The 23451-nt window shown below is 43.0% G+C and overlaps 3 protein-coding genes across 3 annotated transcripts; all 3 read left to right on the top strand.

Moving 5' to 3' along the window:
* The first annotated feature begins 136 nt into the window (after positions 1-136).
* On the top strand, positions 137-5577 carry LOC108244489 (actin-related protein 2/3 complex subunit 1B-B). Its single transcript, XM_017430776.3, has 10 exons — positions 137-335; positions 780-923; positions 1630-1734; positions 2686-2908; positions 3029-3136; positions 3632-3874; positions 3974-4049; positions 4681-4880; positions 4972-5062; positions 5151-5577. The coding sequence occupies exons 2-10, from the start codon at positions 860-862 to the stop codon at positions 5187-5189; spliced, it is 1149 nt and encodes a 382-aa protein (XP_017286265.1). The 5' UTR covers positions 137-335; positions 780-859; the 3' UTR covers positions 5190-5577.
* Positions 5578-6998: 1421 nt separating this feature from the next.
* Positions 6999-9985, top strand: LOC112450183 (heat shock factor protein 5). Its single transcript, XM_025003623.2, has 6 exons — positions 6999-7128; positions 7466-7950; positions 8044-8358; positions 8646-8731; positions 8809-9102; positions 9265-9985. The coding sequence occupies exons 2-6, from the start codon at positions 7482-7484 to the stop codon at positions 9310-9312; spliced, it is 1212 nt and encodes a 403-aa protein (XP_024859391.1). The 5' UTR covers positions 6999-7128; positions 7466-7481; the 3' UTR covers positions 9313-9985.
* Positions 9986-11290: 1305 nt separating this feature from the next.
* Positions 11291-18346, top strand: LOC108245675 (monocyte to macrophage differentiation factor 2). Its single transcript, XM_017432820.3, has 7 exons — positions 11291-11563; positions 15817-15898; positions 16018-16178; positions 16253-16327; positions 16418-16519; positions 17539-17608; positions 17687-18346. Exons 1-7 carry the CDS (start codon positions 11550-11552, stop codon positions 17888-17890), a joined length of 708 nt encoding a protein of 235 aa, XP_017288309.1. The 5' UTR covers positions 11291-11549; the 3' UTR covers positions 17891-18346.
* The last annotated feature ends 5105 nt before the right edge of the window (positions 18347-23451 follow it).

The raw sequence follows: 23451 nt of genomic DNA, 5'->3' as shown, positions 1-23451 counted from the left end.
TCAACTCCTGTTGAACAAAATAAAAAAGTTAAAAACCTCACACTTTGTCATGACTTTTAAAGCTCCGAGCTGCAAACTTCCTGCTCGTCAGAGTTTCCCCCCCTCCCTGTGCCCTCCTCCACTTCCCCTTCAAACTTCTCCTCCCTCCCTTTCAGCTCGGCTCCTCTCTTCCTGAGCCTCACTCTGTCGTTGGCGTTCGCGTTGACTGGCCAGAGTCCGCGAGCTGAACACCCCTCTTTTTTTGATCCTCTGCCACCCTTTTATTTTATTTTTCCTTTTCCCTCCCCTCCATCTCTGCAGCTTTCCGCCCATTCATCTCTGTCCCTGCCCTGTGGGTAAGTAGCCTCCTGTTTGTTTTCTCCCGGTACACTGAACATGTCACACACCCACATGCACAAACTGTAAGAAAAAGTACATTTTTAGAGGAAAACAACCCAGCAGCAGTCACTCAGAGCAAGTAAACGTGTTTATTGTGTAACGTTTGCTTTATGCTCTTCTGCGTTTTCAGTTTTTCCCCCTCAGACTGCTAAGTGTATTTTGTTACCCTTGACCTGCATATTTCTTTACGTGCGTCTTAAAGTCTGGATTTCATTAAAACAACCTGATAAAGAGAAGCTCAGAGTTCAGATCAGCTGATGGGGTTTTACTTCTCAAACACTGGAATGCCACAGATTCACACATTAATTATTTACTTTTTTTATCAGTTTTACCCCTCTTTGCTTCCTCCTAATGAGAATGTATAAACTTCTTCTTTTTTTTGTTTGTTTGTTTGTTTGAAGACTGGACTGTTAATCTCCCAGCCCACCAGCTCCTGGTTCCTCTCTCCACTTCCTGATCCGATTCTGACATCTGATTGGCCATGGCGTACCACAGCTTCCTGCTGGAACCAATTAGTTGTCACGCCTGGAACAAGGATCGGACCCGTAAGTCCTTTCGCCCGGTGCCTTTAACTCGTCCCATCTTTGATTTGTTTCAATCCCACGCGTCGTGGTACATCTACAGTTTCTGACAAAGGAGAAGTACAGCGTCCTAAAGCAGAGGCCTGTGATTGGCTCCCAGGTGGAAGAAGGCATTTCCTGTTTCCTGTGAGAGTCAGGGTGCCGTCTGGGCCTTTCTGAGAGGCTTTTGTGCTCCGTTAGTTCGAGGAAACCAATGCCTTATTTGGTTGTTTTTGATCGGCGCTTTGGTTTCCGTGCAAAGCGGATGTAGCGGACTTCTGTGAGTTCGTTTCACACACCTCGCAAGTCGAACCCTTGAGCTGAATCATCTTTTAGCCAAAAGTGTACACTACAGCTCCCACACGGCATTTCTTAGACAAACACTTCTTCTGACTCATCTCCAGACTAAAACACATGGGTTTTGCTACGGTTTATGGAAAGAAAGATTGCTTTTCTTACACAATGTCTATTTAAAGACAGCTTGTGTCTGTGTGCTGCCTTCAGGCAGATACATAACGTATTTCTGTCGTTTTCTCTGAAAGTCGGCTGGTCTTTGGTCCATTTCAATGATCTTCCCGTTACAGACACTCTGTACTTTGCTCATTTGCTGATGAATTTCCACTTCTTAGAGTATTTTACCATTCGCAGCAGCATCTGTGTTAAATTTAAAGTGTTTTTTTATTCCTCTCAGAAATTGCCCTGTGCCCCAACAACCATGAGGTCCACATCTACAAGAAAGACGGGGCCAAGTGGACCAAAATCCATGAGCTGAAGGAGCACAATGGACAGGTGACAGGTGAGACTCAATCTGGCTCCATTCTTTTAGTCTTAAACAAACATGTATTAGTCTTTTTTTTACTGTCACACAATTATCATGAAGCAGCACTGAGCGCTCAAAAAAGGGTTTACAAAATATTTAAAAAAAAACTGAAATGCTTTTTCTTGGGATTTTAAACGTGTTAAACGTAATCAAATCTACAACTTTTGGGTCTCAATAAGTGACAGAATACAGGCTGGATACAGGATGCATGGTTTGGACTTCGAGCCTAGTCTACACGGAAACACAGTTTTGTCAAAACATTTGTTTTATTTGTTGTTTTTTAAAAGAAATCTTGAAACATCCACAAGGTAACACTCCAAACAGTAGAGTAATCACTCTTTTAACGCTGATACAGAAATACACCAAAAACAGGGAACTAGGTGTGGAGCATGTGAATAAAAGCTCACACACTGGATGTAAAATGTAAACACAAGAAGAAGAGGACGCCCTCGGGTCGTAGGTTGGATTACAGGTGGGACTATGACATCATTGTTGAGAAAAAGGTGGAATTTTTGCTGTCTACATTAAAACAAAAAAGGTGGTGTTTCAAGTTTTTTATTTATTTACTCTGGAGCCCGTTTTCAATAAATACGACATCGGGGCTCCTAAACTGCTGTTTCCTTGTGGATGCAAGGCTGGAACAATAAAAAATAAAATAAACCCTTCCCCGTGATTCTGGGCAGTGTCTGGTTTCCTCGTTTTCATTGTGCTAATCTGGTTGTGGCTTCCTGTTTATTATGCACACATTAAACTGGACCTTTAGTTTCTCAGTTATTTCCACTTCCCATCTTGGACACACATTTATTTTATTACGTACAGTAAAAGTCTCTGTTGGAACCATAATAATGTAGATAAATGTGATTTATATATTTAGTATTAATATATATTGGTAGTATAAGTGTCTGAAGAGTTTTTTTTCCCCCGCAGGTATTGACTGGGCTCCAGACAGTAACCGTATCGTCACCTGCGGCGCGGACCGTAACGCCTACGTGTGGACCATGAAGGAGGGAGCGTGGAAGCCCACCCTGGTCATCCTCAGGATCAACCGCGCCGCTCGCTGCGTGAAGTGGTCACCGAAAGAGAACAAGTTTGCCGTGGGCAGCGGCTCGAGGCTCATCTCCATCTGCTACTTTGAGTCTGAGAACGACTGGTGAGGCTGCAGGAAGTTCCTGTCTCAGTTTGAAACTAAAGAAAAGTTTCATTTTATTGATTTTTTTTTTTAAGACTGCACAGTTTAGGGAGAAATAACACCGTGTGTTGTTGCGTGCAGGTGGGTGTGCAAGCACATCAAGAAGCCGATTCGCTCCACCATCCTGAGTTTGGACTGGCATCCTAATAATGTCCTGCTGGCTGCTGGATCCTGTGACTTCAAATGCAGGTGTTTGTCTCCTCTAGTGCACAGGTGTTAAACTCCGCTCCTCAGGGGCCGCTCTCCTGCATGTTTTAGACAAAGTTTGTGCTTCAAAACGCCTGATTTAAATGGATGACTTGTCGACGTGCGTCTGGAGGACTTGATGATTTGGTGAGGAGGTAATTAAATAATTTGACTCGGGTGTGTTGGAGCAGGAAACAACTAAAACTTTCAGGACAGCAGCCCTCTAGTGGTTCTTAAAGTTAGGGACGGGACCCTGCTGTGGGACATGAATCACCAAGAGGAGGGGTCAGGAGATGATCTAAAGAAATCAGATAAAATTTAAACATAATTGCAGATGACGTAGTTTTGTCATATATGTAACAAACCAGTAAAATCAGTGTTATTAGTATAGTGCAGTTGAGTTGTATTTATGTCCTTGTTTAATTAATGTTTGAGCATTTCAACCAGCAGTAGCTGAGGTCTCCGCTGAAACGTTTGGGAACTATCTCTCCTGCACAGGGTGTTCTCAGCCTACATAAAGGAGGTGGAGGAGAAGCCCGGCCCAACTCCGTGGGGCAGCAAGATGCCGTTCGGGGAGATGCTGTTCGAGTCTGGGGGGTCCGGAGCTGCAGCTCAGACCTCAGGAGGAGGAGGAGGAGGAGGTTGGGTGCACAGCGTGTGCTTCTCCCACTCTGGAAACCGCCTGGCCTGGACGTCCCATGACTCCACGGTGTCAGTCGCTGAGGGAGGCAAGACGAGCACGTAAGAGACGAGGGGCGGGGGCAGCGCACCTGGGCAGGTCGGCGTGTGTGTGTGAATGAGTGTGTCAGACGTTTGACCTTTTTGTCACGACTTTCCCAGGGTGAGCAGTCTGAGCTCCGAGACTCTTCCTCTGCTGTGCGTCACCTTCATCACCGAGAACAGCCTGGTGGCAGCTGTGAGTATTTAACGTATATTCCACACCTGTTTTAAATGAAATCTACAGTGTAGGAGCCTTTCCGTTATAAGGACACATTTTATACTTTTTAAATTCAACTTCATGTTTGTAAAAAGACAGAATCTTCTTGGTTAAGTAATATTTCTCGTGACTCCAGTTTTGTGTTCCATAGAAAATACACAAAATCATTTTCATCACCTGAGGCTAAATGGACGGATGTGGATGGCTGAAATAATTTGCATAAATGGGAACTAAACCTAAAACTTTGGGAAAGATGGCACAAATAAATCTAGCGGCCTTGGCCATGAGAAAGGATAAATAGAAACTTGTGAAGGATTTCTTTCTTCAGCTGGTTACACTGTGGTTATTTTATCAGCTCAACAAATATTAGTCTTTTCTGGAAACCGTCTGTTGTTTATGTGATTGGTTTAAAAAGGCAAGCATATGAACCTTTTAGGAAAAGTGAGAAAATGTTGGGATTTTTTCACTAATTGTTTCTTATAATTAACTTTAAAAGAAACTTTATAAAAACACATCTATTACCTTCTTTAGTAGCATGTAGCCTATATGTTAATGTAAGTATTTTTAAATGAGTTTTTTAAATTTAACTTGCATGTCTGTGATTCTTCAGGGCCACGACTGCTACCCGGTGCTGTTTGTGTATGACGGAGCCAAAGGCAGCTTGACGTTCGGAGGCAAGCTGGACGTCCCCAAGCAGGCGGCCCAGAAGGGCATCAGCGCCAGGGAGCGTTTCCAGAACCTGGACCGCCGAGCCTCCGAGACCCAGAGCAGCGACAAGGCTCTGAACACGCTGCACAAGAACAGCATCAGGTCAGGAAAGGAGGAGGAGGAGGAGTGCTCGGAAAAACATCAATCGTAACCCGCAGACTTTGACTCTGACTGCTCTAAAACAATGTTTCAGTCAAATCTCTGTGCTCGACGGAGGACGAAACCAGTGCTCCAGATTCTGCACCACCGGCATGGATGGAGGAATGGGCATCTGGGACGTCAAGGTAAGACGCCTCACACAGACCCATGCAGCCACGTCGTTAATGTGGGTCTTTATTTTATGACTTCTCGTATTCTTCCTTGTCTCTCCAGACTCTGGAGTCTGCCATGAAGGGCTTGAAGATCGTGTGAAGTTTACGTTTCTCCGATTGAAGTATAATCGCTTGTGGTGACATGAAGAAGACTGCTGCCGTATTACGCAAAGCTTCTTTGCTTTATTCTTTTTTAAATCAATGATTTCTTCTATGCCAGTTAAACAAACAGACAAACAGTGTTTGTAACCTCTCTAAATCTCTTCACTGGCTCATTTATTTTAATGCTGGACACCGAGGGGCTGATCTCAGACCTGCAGACGGTACTTAATGTGTTTATTTAGTGCTGCCAAAAAGATTCAGGCTGAGCTGGATGCTTTACACTGCTTTTTTATATATATATTAAAAACATCAAGTATGCTGTAATACTTATAATAAAAGCTTATGCTGGTCATAAAATGCATTTAATAAATGACTTTTTTCAGTCACAACACTGTTTTTGTTTCACAAACCTGACGAGGAATTTTAAACAGACTGATTAGTTTTTATCTCTAAAACCGAGGATATTCGTAAAAACGTGCAAGTTTAAACTATTGACAAAGGAAAACATGGACGAAGCATCTACTTTACAACCCCCAGAACGTGTTGTGTTGTGCAAAATGGAAAAATTAAAACCGGTCTGCAATGATTTGCAAATCTCATAAACCCATATTTAATTTTACTTTTAAGCAACAAAAGTACCACCCCAGTTCTGAAAATGCTGGGATGTCAATAAATAGTAAACACAGCACATGTGCAAACAAAGAACTTGTATCATTTTTAGAGAAAAATAGGGTCATTTTGAATTTGAAGGCAGCAGTACATGTCAGAAAAATGGGGACAAGCGCAACAAAAGGCTGTAAAATATGAATAAGAAACAACTGGAGGTAAATTGTCAACAGGTCAGTAGGAGAGCTGGGTATTACTAATTATTTTTTTTCATTTACATTTTTACACAACTTGTCAGAATTGGGGGTTGTACTTTTGTTGGTCTGAAGTAACTGTTAATTACCTCAGCAGAACTTGTTTTTTTTCACACCAGGACCTGAGTGTCTCCGTCCAGGTCCTGGTGCCGGTGGCGGAGCGGGTCCACAGGTGGGGGACGGAGACATCAGTCCTCTGGAAATGGACGAGGTGAAGGAGGGGCTGCAGAGAAGAGAGTCACAAAAATCACAAAATACCAACATAACTCATAAACCACAGAGCAAATTTTAATGAAACTAACCATTGGATGTACGTCTACAACTAGATAACTTCTGGAGTCAATGCAATTTGAGATGACCTTAAAAACCACAAACATTGCTATACCTCTGTCAATTTTAAACATGCAGACTTCAAATTTTGATGTGGTAGTTGCTGAGACTTATCCCCAAAGCATATTCTGAGTGCTAAAATGATTGAACTTACAGTTTTGCCATTAACTACTCCAAGTCAACTTTGTCTTGTCTGTTAGCAAAATAACTCCTGAACCACTGGACGGATTTTAATGAAACTTTCAGACAGTAATAATTTGAAGTGCATCTACAACTGATTGAGCTTTAGAGCCAATCCAGCTCAAGATGGCCGCCACAGCTAATCAACATTCGCCAACACAAAAGGGGCTATAACTCAGTCAGTTTTGCAGCTATTGAGCTGAAATTTGACATGGTAGTAGCCGAGAGTCATTAACATATATAATTTAAACAAGAATATTTACAAACATATGATCCTCATAGCAGAAATTGCGATTTCTTGTTACTGCTTATAGAAGAGGACAGCAAGCTAACTAAGGTTTCTTGTTTGAAGGAGATTTTAATTAATCGGTCTTTTTCGTTCACATCAGTGTGATCCGATCCGTTTCCGGCAGTTGGGTCCAGAATCGGTTTCAGGTGGAAACCGTTGGGACTTTTAACGGCTCCAAACGGTTCGGAAGCTGCGGGGCAGACGACCCGCAGGGTACGTCCGCTCAGTGTCGCTGCTCGCTTTTCTTCAAATTACCTGCATGTGGAAATACCACAAAGGTATTTATGAAATATGTGCGTTTATTTATGTATGTCATTGGACTTTCTTTGGTTTTAAATACGGAAACGCCATATAAAGAGCCGATAAGCGCATGCTAACGGTTAGCTAGCCTAGCTGCAAAGCGAAAATTAGCATTCGCGAATTAGCATTCATCTGGTCCTGAGAAAACTAATAATTAACATAATGTTAATTTTGATGCAGTTAAGTTTCTAAACGTTTTGGCTTCTAATTAGACATGCATGTGCACTCAAGTACTTAAGTGTCAAAATATTAATGAGCTATTTAGTACAAAAGGCGTTATAACGATTAAATTAGCTTAATGTTACCTGTTTCTAGCTCCACAGACTGAAGCATGGACGATATGGAGAACTCCCTTCCGGACACAATTAACCCTAACATCTTCCCAGCCAAACTGTGGCGTCTGGTCAACAGCCCGGCCGTGGAAGCCGTCTTCTGGGACAGCCACGGCGAGCTGCTCGTGGTGGACCAGCAGCTCCTGGAGAGGCAGGTCCTGTCCCCCGGAGGGAGCGACGGCTTCAAGACGCGCAGCTACTCGAGCTTCGTCCGCCAGCTCAACCTGTACGGCTTCAGGAAGGCCGAGCCGCCCCCTGACCGCCGCGTCACGGCGGACGGCAGGTCCTGTCATTATTTTTACAACCCGAACTTCAACCGCAACCGCCATGAGCTCCTGGCGAACCTCAGGAGGCTCACAGTGGAGAACAAATCCAAGCTTCGGGCCGGTTTGGACGTCAGCTGTCGGCTTGTGAATCGACACCGACAGGGTTCAAGCTGGGACAGCAGGGATAGAGCTCTGAAAATAAGTAAATGATATATATTTTTGATTCTTTCAGCAGTCAGTTCCAGACGGTTCCAGACGGTTGTAACAGGTTGATGTGTTCTTGTGTTGGCTGCAGGAGGTTCCTCCCCGCTCAGACTCGCAGTCTTGCAGTCAGTTCAGCTGCCTCGCCCGGATCCAGTCAGGGTCCTGAAACCTCTGAGCGGGACCCCAGTCCCACCAAGGTACCTGGTGAGGGGCCACGGGGGGCTCGTTGTCCCCTCTCCCGTCTTTGCTCCAGTGTCTCTGAACCACCTGTCTTCTGGAGGGGCCTCCATCTCCAGCACCACCCAAGTTCAGCAGGAGTTACTGAGCCAGGGGAGCGATGGCAGGCCACCTCTGAGCCAGTTTTCTCCCCAGAGTGTCCACTACCAGGCTGGCTGCTATCCCTCAGGTGGGACCTGGGTGGGCGAAGATTCAAGGGAGAACTTAAGGTTGAATTTGGGTTTTTGGATACAAGTTGAAGACAGCTCCTTGAATAGTCTTACGGTGGCTGTTGAAGAGAAAATTACAAGAAAAGAAGCAAGTTTTTCGCTGCAGTGTCGCTGATTTTTGAGTGTTTGAGACCAACGAGACACGATTTTTGAAAATCACGACCTATTTTTGTGTGCGCAGCTTGCAGAATTGTACCTACACATTATTTTGTGATAATCTATAATGTTTATTTTGTTCATTTCAAAGTGTGCCGTTGCTACAGTCTGGGTACCGTCCCTCCAACTGTATCACACCTGCAGACTGGCTCGCTCGCTCCTCAGAGGTGCTATCAGGTAGGTGGAATGGACGTGGCTCATCCTTTTAATACAATTACTATTTATTTTTTAAACTGTAAAAAAAACTGTTTTAGGCAGGATACCCTGTCAGCACGTTTGACCTCGACCAGGACCTGCGGCGTACAGAACACCAGGAGGTGAAATCGCCCGACATCAGCTTGAACGCGGTTTTCCAGATGGCGGATCAGGTGATGCGGACTGCCCCCGAAGCCCACCTGGTTGAAGTCAAACCCCCCGAGGAGACCGTCGGCGTCTCAGACCCTTCCCTTGACGCCTTCAGGGCCGCGGCGTTGGAAACCAGCGCCACACCAGCTGACGTGTCTGACGTTCCTAAGAGCAAACAAGTGCCTGAAGGTGCCACATTTGAGGTAAACCTTGACCTCCAATACGGTTCATCTTTATCCTCTGTAAAACACAGAAATATTCAGTTTACTTCTACGAAAGCCGTTAGAAAATGAAGCATTTCATTTGTGTTGGATGCAGTCCTCAGAGTCGCTCCTCTGTGTCTCTGCTTGGCTCCTGCTGATCAGGTGAAAGGTGCTGAGAACACCATCACTGGAGTTAGCAACGCAGTTTGAGACATTTACCTCCCAGGAGTAAAGTCAGCAGGACGTTCAGGTGAGAGCGACGGAAGTGAGGCGTAAAGGACAGATGGCCGTGTCTCCAGTTTAGATCGACACGTGACTGACAGGACATCTGAAGTCCTCGTCTTTCATCATCTCCTCTTACCGTAGGAAGATTTGAAGCTTTGCTTTAATCGTGACAGATATACTTTAATAAACAAACCTTTCTTCCTGTTTTTATTAGTTAAAGGAAGCTTTGAGTGACAGAGACGTTTGTGTGTCAGGATGATGCTGAACCGAACCGTTTTTTCATTTCAAAATCCTTACAGGAAGCTTTAAATATTCACTTTAAATACATTATTATCTCATGAGCTTGTGAAGTTTGTAGGAAGCTAATGTATTCCCTGACTCATTTTTATATGCTCATTTTTGACAGTTTGTTGCATTTCTTAACAGAACATAGGTAAAAGTCAATTTCTTTGTTGGACTCTCGCGCGGGAGAAAAAATTCAAATATTTTGTAAAAGCTTGTTGTTGTGTGGATTGCTCGTTTTGATTGTAACGTCTCAGACATCTTTTTATATTTCTCTGTAGGTGCTCGTCAGGAGGCCTTTTTATTTAAAACATGTAACTGTCATATTTTTAAAAGGCTAATGAGGGAAACCTATTAAAATTAAATTTTATTTGTATCTGTGTGGTTTCTATCCGTCAACCCTAAATCAGTCTTCTGGTCCTGCAGACAGTAGGGGGCGCCACTTAATTGCTTCTGACCTGTCCTGTCAGAGGATCAATAAGATCTGTAAGAAAGGCCTTCAAATGCTTCTCTTTATTAGTTTTAAATGTAAAGAATGTTTTCCAGTAATCCATACATTATTACAAATCTGTTTAAAAATAAAGTAAAAAGTTAGTTATAAAAAGTTATAGCCAAAAATAATACAGTGATAGTGTAAAAATATAAAAAAAGAGCATCAGTTAAGTGCTAATTGTTTTATTGGCCCAACATTTCTTGACAGAATGATGTCAGCTGATCTACTGCCGACTTTCTGACCGTTTCATTAAAACCCATCCGGTGGTTCATGAGATATTTCGCTAACAGACAGAGTCGACTATAAACAGTTAGCGACACTTTTTAACCAAGACTTTGCTCAGTCTGTCAGTGCTTAGGGTATGTGTCGGGGATCAGTCTCAGCTACTACCACACCAAACCTTGGGTCAATATCTGTAAAATTAACTAAATTATAGCCATTTTGGGGTTTTCTTGTGGTCAGTTGGCTGTGGCAGCCATCTTGAACTGGCTACAAAATTTCTGATCTGTTCAGCTGAGGTTTTTAAATCCTAGTTTAGTTTATGTTCGCTTATTATCAGTTTATCATATCTTAGTTTAGTTTTCCTCGGTTTTTATAGTATGACTTGACTGAGATAAGTTTAGTTTAGCTTTATTTTACTTTTGCTCATTTATCTTATTTAGATTATCTTAGCTCATGTTTTAGTTTAGCTTTTTATATCCTAGTTTATTAGCTGTTTATTTTAACTTTGCTATTGTTGTGTGTGTGTTTTTATGACTGTATTTTTATGTTTTCATGATATAAAACACTTTGCCTGCACTCTGCCTTGCTGCTGAAAAGTGCTGTATAAATAAATTTGACTTGACTTTACAAAAGTTAATGAGTTACAGAGGTACATCCAATTATTACTTTCTGCAAGTTTAATTAAAATCCGTCCGGTGGTTTATTAGAAAACTTGGTAACAAACAGGCGGGCTGTAGGAAGAGGCTTCGGTCTCCAGCTGCGCGCCTGCAGCGCCACCCAGCGACCGGAGGCGGAACTTCACGCAGCGCAGCAACCCTCCGCTATGAATCAGTCCTTCAGAGAAAAAAAAAAAAAGAGATGAGTGATGAAAGCAGCCTTCCTCATCGAGTCGTGATGATGATGAGGAGGTGAACCGGCGGTTGTAGACACACACACACTCACTCACACACACGGTCAGCAGCAGCAGCAGCAGCACCGACCGTCTCCCGACGCCCACACTTCCAGACCGGACCCCCTCTCTGACAGAAACGATGAATCCGTCTCCCGCCGCCCGGCGCCGCGTGAACCGAGGGTGAATCGACGCCAAGGAGACGCCGGCCGCGGTCCCTCAAACCCCGGCTGAAAGTGGTCGGATCTCGGCGGCTCGTTCGGGAAAACGGGCTTTTTTAAATTTTTGATAATATCCGAACTGTCTGCCGTCAACTGTTGCTTATTCCCACTGTAAATGCATCTTGTAAGGTAGGTGGCATCAGAACCACTCATCCTCCAACATCCATGTTTAAAGACATCAGGTCGTGTTATTGTTGTCTGCTGGGGAGGAGGAGGAGGAGGAAGAGTGGCTTAAATCAGATGTTTGAAATCCAGCTCATAACCAATTTGGAGGTTTATTTTCTAATTTTATTGAACTTTCACACACCTGCAACTTCATGCTTTTCCTGTTTATTTATAGGCTTCATCATCATCTTTAGTTTACTTAATTTCAACATATAATTAGAAACTCAAATGACCAGTATTGATTAAATAATTACCATCAGGTATGAATAATAGGTTATTTGTTTCTTCTTTTTCTGTATTAGTAGATTCAGAAGTTTGGTTTTCCTAAAAGCTAAGAAGATTCAAATAACCAGGAGCAACAGTTGTTGTTGACGATAATGTTTTTGCTCCTGTGTCTATCTGTTAGCAAAATATCTCATGAAAAACTTCATTTGAAGCACATCTGCAGCTGATTAATGTTTGGAATCAACCCATTTCAGTACTACAGCTGCCGTCAACTTACACTAAAATAGGTAGGCTATAATTCAAAATGTTTGACAGATATTGAGCTTAAATGTGGTGTGGTAGTAGCTGAGAGTCATTCCCAACGCGTAGCCTGAGCCCGAGATCTTCGCTTCATGACTTTAGGAGTCAACTTGTTTGTCTGTTAGCAAAATATCTCGTGAAGCACTGAATGGATTTTCATCAAATCTACAGGAAATAATCATTAGCTGTACGTCTACAGCTGAATAACTTCTGGAGTCAATCCAATTCAAGATGGCCGCCACAGCAAATCAACATTAGGCAACTCAGAAGGGGCTCTAACTCGGTCAAGTTTACAGATACTGAGCTAAAATTTGGTGTGGCTGTATCTAAAGGTTTTCCCAAGCTAATAATCTGAGCGCTAATAGATTCATGTAAAATTACACATAATCCAAAGTGCTAAAACTCTGTCATCTTTCAAGATAAGATGATTTTAGTTTGAAAAGGCAGCAGGCGAAGGAACGGTTGGTCTCTAAATTAGACGTTAGGACGCAGTCTGGTGGGAAGATGAACCAACCGTGGAGGTGGAGGACAAAATGAACTTTTATCAGTATAAATAACAAAAAGGCGCTGCAGTCCAGTGACACACAGCCTACATGAGAACAAAGATTTAAAGAAGATGATCTGCAGGAGGGACAGCTGAGCAGCTGGAGACTGAAGGCAGGAAAAGAAACGGATGATAAGACAAAGACACTAAATAAACTAAATAAAGAGCCGAGTGTGTGTGTGTGTGTGATTTAAATATTAATAAACTGTCAACATCAAGACAGAGAAATACATGACACAACACTGTAAAACAGAGCAGAAGAAAAAACAAGATTAAAACAAAACAGCTTTAGACAAGATAAAAAGTAAATAATTTACTACAAGGAGCAGAAACTAAATAACATTTAAAGAACCAGCACTGCATATCACCCGCTACTACCAGCTCCGTATCTGCACAGATGGTTAAGGTCAGTCGGCTGTGGCGGCCATCTTGAATCAAGTTGACTCCAAAAGCCAAATCAGTTGTAGATGTTCACCCAGTGATTACTTTCTGCAGGTTTCATAGAAATCTGTCCACTGGTTCAGAAGAGACATGGGCAAAAACATCATCGCCCACCGCTGAAGAAAATCTGCTGCCATGTAACCTGTAAAAGTCAAAGAATAAACTATTATTATTATTATTATTATTATTATTATTTCAGTATCATTTGTTTGTTTGTGCACAACATATTTTGATGAAATTCTCAGGACATGTTGAGGTCGTCACAAAGAACAACTGATTAAGTTTTGGTGGCGATCGGGATCACGATTCGGCTCCTACAATTATTTAATGACCGTATGGCCTAGGCAGAGGTTTGTGCTCTCAGTGATGACATCAGCGATGACGTCACACAATGATGATGTAATCAGTCCCATTATGATGTCACACTGATGAGGTTTGCTCTCTCCGAGAGCTTCTAGTTGTTGTTAGTTTGAAAGGTTGAGAAATAAATCCCTGTTTTTTGGTTGTTTTTTTTTTTGTCAATTTCTCAGGACCTTTTCCGGCACACACTCCTTCCGTGTTAGGACCACGAGTCCTTTTGGGGACCGAATCCCGGTCCTAATATGGTGGGACGCCATTTAATGGGTTAAAAGTTCGGTTTAGGGTAAGGGTTGGGGTTAGGCTACAGAAATGAATGGAAGTCAATGTGCTAATAAGGACAGAAATACAAACTGGTGTGTGTGTGAATTTAAAATGTTACCTGAGGATCCTAGACCTCGATCTTTGTTTCTTCTTAGTCTGAAGTCGAATCAACCTGTTAATTAGTGTTTTTGTTGTCCTCATTCATATGTGTGTGCAGTAAAGCTTCGGTCGAACAGTCCAAACCCCAGATCTGTTTAGTTTCTAGATTTAAAAGCAGCAGACTGTCTCTCCAAAACTGCACATCGTGTCAGAAAACACCAGGAATCGTCCTGGTGTTCTTACACTGTCTTTGTGGTCGGTCTGCTAATTATCAGCCATCTCGATCAAGTCATTAATGTCCCTGGCGGGCCTGCTGGGCCGAGCATGAACACACACACACACACACAGCTGCTGGATACAGGAACCAGTTTATTTGGGACAGGATGCTGGGTTTCTGGGCTGGGTCACTTAGTATTAATAGCTCTGAATAAGTGTCTCTGAGAAAAGAAACGATAAAAACAACAAAGACAGAGGAGGAGGAGGAGGATGGGGATGAGACATCTCTGTTGCATAACAGGTGATGGTGGTGAGGTGGACGTCTCGCCTCCCTTCTGTCCGTCTTGCCTGGCGTCAGGACTGTCGTACGGCAGCGGGCTGAGGCGGCTCGTGTAGGAGGGGGACGCGTCCATCTGCTGCCGTCCGCCCCTTTAGATCAGACGTCACGGAGACGGGAGATGGTGTGTTCGCTCCAAGTTTTCTCTCTGAGGCTCGGACCGGCGTTCCCCTGTGATGGTGGCAGCCCCGTTCAAACTGTGTCAGTGTGAGGAACAGACAGGGATGCTGCTAAATCTAGGTCTCTTATGAAATCTAGTTCTGCGAGATGCAGCACGAAAGTAGGGAGGGTGTGTGTGTGTGTTGGCGTGTTCTCTTTGTCCATTTGGCTTCCTGCGTTTTAATTTAATCATGGAGGGAAGCAGAAAACAGACAAAACTGGCGATGGAGATGAAAGAAACGAGGTGTTTTCTCCTATCGAGACGGAGGAGGAAAAAAAAGCCAATCTCTGCTCCCTGGTTTCCATGACAACAGTGACATCACTGACAGAGGGTTACCTCCTGAGATGCTCTGTTTCTGAGTGTTTGTTGCAACAAAAAGAAAACAAAAAGTCCAAATCAGCGCGACAGTTCTGAGTTAACATGTTTGTACGGATTCCTGCGAACGAGCAGGAATCCAGAAGCTGCCGGCGCGGACGACGAGGCACATTGTCGGGACCAACCTCTGCTTCAGTCACTCCGTGGTTACCCTTTGTTGCCAGGCAACAGCGGTCATGGCAACAAGCCGAAGCATGAAACCAGCATTGCTAAGCGAAGGCGGAGGGAGGGTGGGGGTGAAATTACATTAGCAGCTCAGAGACAGGAGTGCGGATGATGCATATTCAACTTTGTGTTGTTTTTAATGAAGTTGTTGCTGATTTGGTCAGAAACAAACGTGATGTGAAATCTCGCACAATATCGTGAAATGTCACGCTCAGAGTATGTGTTGTGAATGACTCTCAGCTACTACCACGTCAGATTTGAGCTCAGCTGGGTCGTGGCCATTTTTGTGGTGTTTCTTTTAAGCTCAGTTGACTGTGGCGGCCATCTTGAATGGGGTTGACTCCAAACGTTGATTGAGTTGTTGACGCACAAACAATGAGTTCTTTTTTCAGAGTTTCATGAAATGTGTGTCTAATGGTTTGTGAGCTATTTTGCTAACGGGGAAAACATGTTCCACCTTTGCCTTTAACTAAAGAGGTAAACGTGACAGAAAACCTTTAGGTTTCGAAGCAAAACTGCTCATTTTATCCACTTTTGCATGATATATGTTTGCAACATCAGACAGGTTGTTTACATGTAAACAACAACTACATGGAATAACAGAAGGATCATTTTTTATATTTGCTTTTTTTCCCCTGATCTGTTAGTGGATAATTAGAGTTTACTTACTGTCCTGAAAGCAAACAAACGTCTCAGATCTTTGCTGATTCAGGGTGACGTTCGTTCACTTTCAGGTTTATGAACAACCGTGTTCCTTCTAACAAGAGATACCAGCCCACAGAGTACGAGCATGCTGCCAACTGTGCCACGCATGCGGTCAGTATACACACACACACACACACACACATGCACAGAGAGCGAGCAGTACATTCGTTTACACCATGCATTGCTCACAGTGACAGTTCGTTCTCTGAACTCGTTGATTTTTTTTCCAGATGTGGATAATCCCCAGCCTGCTGGGCAGCTCAGTCTTACACTACCAGTCGAGGGACCGATGGGAGCGCCTGTCAGCCTGGGTGTACGGGGCGGGCCTCAGCTCGCTCTTCATCATCTCCACCCTCTTCCACACTGTGGCCTGGAAGAAGAGCCACCTGCGGTACGAGCGCCCGGTCCGATTCAGCGCCCGAGCCGCTCAGTGGCGTTTATTAAACACCCAAACTGTTTTCTCAGGTCTGTGGAGCACTGTTTCCACATGTGTGACAGGATGGTGATCTACTTCTTCATCGCAGCCTCCTACGCCCCTTGGTAAACACGTCAGTTTGCTAAGTGTGTGTGTGTGTGTGTGTGTAAATATGTCCCTGATCTGCAGCTGTTCTCCTCTCGATGCTTCCACAGGCTGAACCTTCGGGAGCTGGGCCCGTGGGCGTGTCACATGCGCTGGCTGGTGTGGGTGATGGCGTCTTCTGGAACCACCTACGTCTTTTTCTTCCACGAGAGGTCTGTTCGCCACACTGATACGTTCTCTGGGTCGAACAGGCTCCTATTACTGGTCCCCGCTGATGGCTATCAGCTGTACCAGAACCTAAAATAATGTCAGTGTTTCTTTCTTTAAAAAAGAAAAAAGTGAAACCTCTAAACCTCTGCCTCGCGTTATTTAAGCTGTCAAACTGCTGCTTCTTTGTCCCGAAACATGAACAGAGCTGTGCAAAGTCTCGAGTCCTTCGTTTCCTTATATTTTTGCCTCCAAGGAGCCAGATGTCCTTCTAATCCTTAAAAATGAGCAGAATTTGTTTAGACTTTCTGAAGGTTTTTCCACGTCTTTCTTTGGACTTCAGCTGATTTTTCTCTCATTTTCAGTCCTTTTGTTTGTTAAACTCATGACCCATAAGTTATTTATAATGATAAAAAAAAGATCCTAAATCCAAGAGATGAACCACCGTGGTTCATCTCTTGAGTGGTGCTCACTTTACAAATAATTAACTGTTGCAGTGAAACCAATCCAAGATGGTCCCTACAACAAACTGACCTCAGGAAGCACAGAAATGACTAAAACCCGGCCAGTATTACAGATATTGAGCTAAAACTTGGTGTGGTCGTAGCTGAGCGTTGTCCCCAACGATTACTCAGAGCGCTAAGAGATAAAGACAGAGGATCGTGGTTTGAACCTCCTGAAAGGCGGAAGGCGGTACCTTCAGGGAATGCTAATTTTGTTTTCTTGTTTTTGAAGCCTTGACTTCCAGATGCTGCTCAGCTGTTGGAGATCATTTTTAAAAAGCCTGAAACTTTTTCTTGTGTCCTTCCAGCGTCCACTTTTCAAGCGCATACACACACTGCGTAATAGGCTGTCATGGTCAGGGTAAAGGATTGTACAGAAAACGACTGTTTGGTTGTGAAATATAAAGAAATAAGGGATGACTAAAGACTTTTGCACAGTAACTGTTTTACCGGTCCACACTTCATCATCAGGCTGTTTGTTTAAAACAACCCCTGAGCTCAAACACTCTTCTCTGTCTCAGATACAAGCTCATGGAGTTGATCTGCTACACGGTGATGGGGGTTTTCCCAGCTCTGGTCATCTTCTCCATGGTGAGGTTTATTTACGCCGCCGTCGCCACGCTCGCCGATTTCACCGCAGCAACCCTAACCCTCGCGTCTCTGTTGCAGCCGGAGCAGTCCGGGTTGTGTGAGCTGCTGGTCGGTGGAGCGTGCTACTGTCTCGGTATCGTCTTCTTCAAAAGCGACGGCATCGTCCCGTTCGCTCACGCCATTTGGCACCTGTTTGTCGCCATGGGCGCGGCTGTCCACTACTACGCCATCTGGAGGTACCTCTACGCCCAGACGCCCAACAAGGTCCAGACCGCCAGATGACATCAGTGATGACCTCACAGGAAGTAACGCCTGTGATTGGCTTACGTAGAGGAGATAATGCAAGCTGTGTCCAAATTCAGAGGCTGCCTTATGTAAAAGCCCGGGGGGGGGAGTGACCTTTGACCTTCTCACCAACACCTCTCTGAGGGGAAACCCATCAGTGCACTCAGGTGGTCCTGATCTGCTCGTTTCTTTTAATCATGCCTTTCATGATGAAAGCAGACAACTTCTATTGTGTTAAAATTAACTCGTTTTATATCTAAACAAATACATATATGATGTATTTCAAGTCTTAGAAAGACAAACTTGTCTTCCACTGCCAGCTCCCAGGTGAGGAAATCTTACTCAGACATTAATAATGCAGAACTAAAAAACAAACACATCTACTTTCAAAAAAAATCTCTAAAAGCCTAGCGTTCGTTGAAGGAATGCACATCACCCTTTTATGCCCGAGTTTCAGACTAAGATCATCTTATGTCGATAAATGACAGAGTTGTTGCCGTTTTGGTCAAACCTTGAAAACGATGATCTATTAGTGCTCAGAGTATGACTCTCAGCTACTACCACATCAGATTTTACCTCAGTATCTGTTAAATTGACTGAGTTATAGCTATTTCCGTGTTATCCAATGTTGATTAGCCGTGGTGGCCACCTTGAACTGGATTGACTCCAAATGGTAATCATTTGTAGATGTGCATCCAGTGATTATTTCCTAAAAAGCTTCAGTAAAATCCACCCAGTGGTTCATGTGATATTTTGCTAACAGATGGACTTGGCTCTAAATAGTTAACAGCCAGATTTTAGACAAAGGTCTTGCACAAACCGTTAGCACTCAGGATATGTGTTGGGGATCAGTCTCAGCTACTACCACGCCAAATTATAGCTTATTGTCTGTAAAACTGACTGAATTAGTGCCACTTTTGTGCTTTACAGTGTCAGTTGGGTGTGGCGGCCATCTTGAATGGGGTTGGCTGCAAAAGTTAATCAGCTGTAGATGCACATCCAATGATTACCTCCTGCAAGTTTCACTAAAGTTCGTCCAGTGGTTCGTGAGATATTTCGCTAACAGACAAGTGAACACACACGGGCAAAAACGTTATCGTCTGCTCGTGTCTTCAGGCGGCAGGTGATAAATATATAATCAGGATTAAACTAAATTAAATGTAATGACCTGTAGAGAAGAAGAATTTACAGTTTCAGCTGTAAAATAATGGCCACCGCCCGGTTTAAAAGGAAACTAGTGTTTTCAGGATTTATTGGAACTTGTTCCAGGTTACTGAAGATGTTTCCTGAAAACTGAAGGTTTTGTTTTCCGTCTGAGGAGAACAAGCAGCCCTGTGGGAGGAGGATCTGGGATCACGACTTTCACGACTTCCGAATGGGCGCTGATCCAAGGTGAAACAAAATGTTTTGGATCCGAACAGCTGAGGGTTGATGTCGCAAACTATAAAGGAGGCAGCTTGTGAACTTGGACACAGCTTCAGTTGATTTCAGCGGAACGTCACCGTATTTTCCCAGGAATTAGGCTTCATTCCGATGATCAGGGGTTAATCGCTGCCCTCGGAGGTCCGTCCTCCCTGTTGGTGCACGTCCAGACTCAGTATTCCCAGGCTGAACTGAGGGCATTGTCTTAATGTCGAGAGGAAGACAATGTTTACAATTAGCTGCCTTGACTCCCCCATCATCAAATTTAGTATGATCGCCCTGAACAGGAGGTGTTGGATTTTCCGATGGTTTGTTATTCCAATCCAGAGTTCTAGATGGTGATAATATTAGTCGTAGTGCTACAGTATCTAGGTGGTAGATCGCTGTACGTTTCGTTTCGTTTCTGCATTTATTCAGTGACTTAATGCCATTTTAAATCAAGCATACGTTGAATTTATTGGACATGCAGATATTACTAGTTGTAAAAACTTTACTTGTATTCATTTACTTGAATAGTTAACAAGGTTTAACAAGCCAGGATGTCGTCGGTATGGTTTATACAGAATTTATCAGACATACAGTACAGTTTGATTCATATACATATATATATATATATATATATATATATATATATATATATATATATATATATATATATATATATATATATATATATATTCTTGTAACGTTGAATATAAACAGAATTTAGGGGTTAGTTTGTCAAAGCGACTGACTGATCGTCAAAGAGAGAAACCAGGATTCAGCACTGCCAGAAGACTTACTGCCGTCACCCCGAGCACACAGCTACCATCAACGCTGCGTCTGGCGGCTGGAAGGAAATTGAAGCTATAGTGTTCCTAAACAATCTGGCCCAACGTTAAAGGGACGGTTCAGATCAGTTGAAGGGAGGTTCTCCGGAAAGGTTAGAAACAGTGAACATCTTACCTGTTGTAGATGGCTCTTTGAGCGACAGGCTGAACGCTACCATCCTAAACCATTCTGTCTGCTTTTTACGCCGCCATCAGGTTTTACACCAGACGAGAGCCGCCGCAGCTGTAGCACTTCCTGCGCAGCCCGACGACGCTCAGACATTTCTGCCCAAATCACCGGTGCCGTCTGCTCGGAAGCTCATGAAGCGGCGGTGACGAGACAGCGCGCTCTTTTGGAGAGGGACGATTTCCTGTTTGTTCTGCCAATAAAAACGATAAAATAAAATACAACACCGTGCAGGATGTGCGGCCCGCTTCGGTTTAAAAGCAAAAAAAAACAGAAACTTATAAAGAAACAAAACAAAAAAATGGCTTGATTCCTTGTGGCGTTTAAGCTGTACACTTAGTTCATAAAATATCTCTTTCCAAGCATCAGCACATACAAACATTAATGTTAACAGGTAGAGATACTTGATGTAATGATTGACGAGATCTGAGATTTATTCAGGAAGTACATGAAACTATTGGATAACACAATAGTTTAAGACTTCAGTATAACCAGGTTCCAGTCCGGACAGAAAGAAACTATTCATTGAAGTCGTTCAAAGAGACATCTACAACAAGTAAGATATTAATTGTTTATATGACTTTTTTTTTTTTTCACCGAACCTCCCTTGAAAAGATCTGAACTCTCCCTTTTAGGCATCTCAGGAGTGTGTGAGTTTACTGGTGTGTTTGTGTTTCTATCCCGTTAAGTCTCACCCACATGAATCCAAAACCTCTGGTTGGCTTCAAGTCAATGTTTACACGCGCATCCATGTATGTTGAAGTCAGAAAGTGTGTATTTATTATCAGTGTTCACCTGTGTTTGTGTGTGTGTGTGTGTGTGTGTGAACACACAGTAAATCAGACAAGATTTTAAAGTGTGATGAATGTGGCCAGAGGACCAAATGGTCTTCGAACTTCGTGAAAAAAACAAATCGGATCCCTGTTTTGTCGCGTCTCTCAGGACTTTAAGGAGCACTGGAGTCAAACGCTGCTTCGCTCACTCCCAAATGCTTTCTACAAGTTGAGGGAAATAGATTTATAAAACAACCAAACAGTGGAAACTGATTTAAAATGTAAAATTCAGAAGAAGAAATACACTGTGATGAGCGCCTGACGTCTATTTATCAGGGTTTTATTTTCTTATTTACATCCAATAAGTGTAGTAGTTCACTGCCTAAAAGTGCGACGTTAACGAGTCCAAATTTAAGCAACATGTGACAAACATATTTTATATTTAAAATACCACAAAGACAACAAATTCAGCTGAAATAAATAAACCAAACTGAACACGTTTGTGCAGACGTCGTCTCCACTGTGGCCTCTCTACGCTTCACTGAATGTTCATTTTCCTTTAAATATTGTGGCAGAAAACCCCAAAATGTTACTGTAACATTAAATCACAGGACCTAAATAATGAAATAGCATTATTTTTTTTAATTAAGACACCTAGAGGATAAAAATGATCTGAAATTTGCACAAATCGTCCTTAGGACCAGAAATCCCTGGTTTGGGAAACAGAGTAAAGTTGATATTTTACACTAAATCTCTTCAGATATATATTCTTAAATATAAAAATACTTATAAGTATTTGTACTCTCAGTGTTTACTTGAGCTTCCAAGCTGCATCGGATAAATGAGTGTTTGTTGTCTTCCACGTGTCCATCTTTGTCCCCTCATGTCCGCTCACCTGACTCTGCAGAAATCTGTGGGTTTGACGGAGCCTCTGTGGGAACACATTACTGGAAATTATTTACAGACTCTGTGACCGTGGAGCCGCTGACTCTTTCTATCCCCGCGTAGTGTTTTCTCAGCAGGACTGGATATATTAGCCTCCATTCACCGTCTGGTTTTGGTCATCGTGTCTGTGGTGCTTTTTGTGCTGTGATCAGCTGATATGATGCCAACAACGCTTTTATCTTTTCTATCTCTATTGTAATAAAAACGCTTTTTCATGCATTCGGTTTTTAAACTCGTCATTTCATGTAGTGTTTCTTTGGTTTGTTTTCTGTTTCTTTTTTGTCACCAGTGACTTTTGGAAGTAAAACTGACACTGTTTAATGGTAGCAATACAAAATACAGCCTGGTACCAGTTAATTACCAGGTGAGTACCTGGCAAGTACCAGGTTTATATCTTGTTTGTACCAAGAAATTAGCTGTTACGTAACTGTTAAGTACCAAGTACTTACCAGGTAACTACCATGTACATATCTGGGATGTACCAAGTAAATACCATGTCCCTATTAGTTAAATACCAGGTATGTGACAGGTATGTAACCAGCAAGTACAGGGTAACAAGTCACTTTATAACACAGTAGGTAATATTACAGGTACGTACCCCATACATACCAGTTTGGTTTTTTACTTGTGTATCATCTCAAAGCATAATATTATGATATTTTTTAAAACCTGCATGTATCCACACTTTGGATATTTGTTTTTTGTTCTTACAAAAATACCCCTTGTTAGGCCAACTTTGATCGATTTAACAATACTTTGGATGCTAAAATATAAAATAATTATATTAGACAACATAGTGACTGTATGTCATATAATAAATGTTTGAGGCAAAGACAAAAGACCCCACATATTTTAATATTATCTATAAAAGGGAAATGTATCTGTATGAAATGTAATATATGTTAAAATCACAACAAACAAAGAAAAAGCAAAAAAGAGGTCATATTGTGAATGATTTTCTTTTCTATAGCATTGTGAAATTACAGGTAAATTAAGTAGAACTCATATTAATATAACACCTTCTAAATTTAATACATAATCATGAACATTAGGCAATATGTTTTGGTTTTAACCTAATTGTCCAATAAATTAATTGTAGTCAGAAAAAAAACAACTGTGCATTAAATGTAGCCGCTTGTCGTACCGCCGGTGTCCGCCAGGGGGCGCCGTCTCCGCACACTTGTGAGTCGGAGCAGGTGTACCGAGGTGTGGACCGGCTCGCTCGGCTCTGGCTCGGGTGTTTCCGTCGCGGCTCGGCGGTGAGCCGCTGTGGATGTGGGAATGCGGTTACCAGAGGCTGCCGTGGGCATTGCTGGACACTCGGCGGAGATGTGCGCACGGGAGAGGGGGTCCACAGCGGCTGGCTGTCGTTCAACTTAACGGGGCTGTCTTTGGAGGAGGAGGAGGAGGAGGAGGAGGAGG

Source organism: Kryptolebias marmoratus, linkage group LG3 (genome assembly GCF_001649575.2).
Source record: "Kryptolebias marmoratus isolate JLee-2015 linkage group LG3, ASM164957v2, whole genome shotgun sequence".
In the NCBI taxonomy this organism is placed as follows: Eukaryota; Metazoa; Chordata; class Actinopteri; order Cyprinodontiformes; family Rivulidae; genus Kryptolebias; species Kryptolebias marmoratus.
This window is presented reverse-complemented; position numbering and strand designations above follow the sequence as displayed.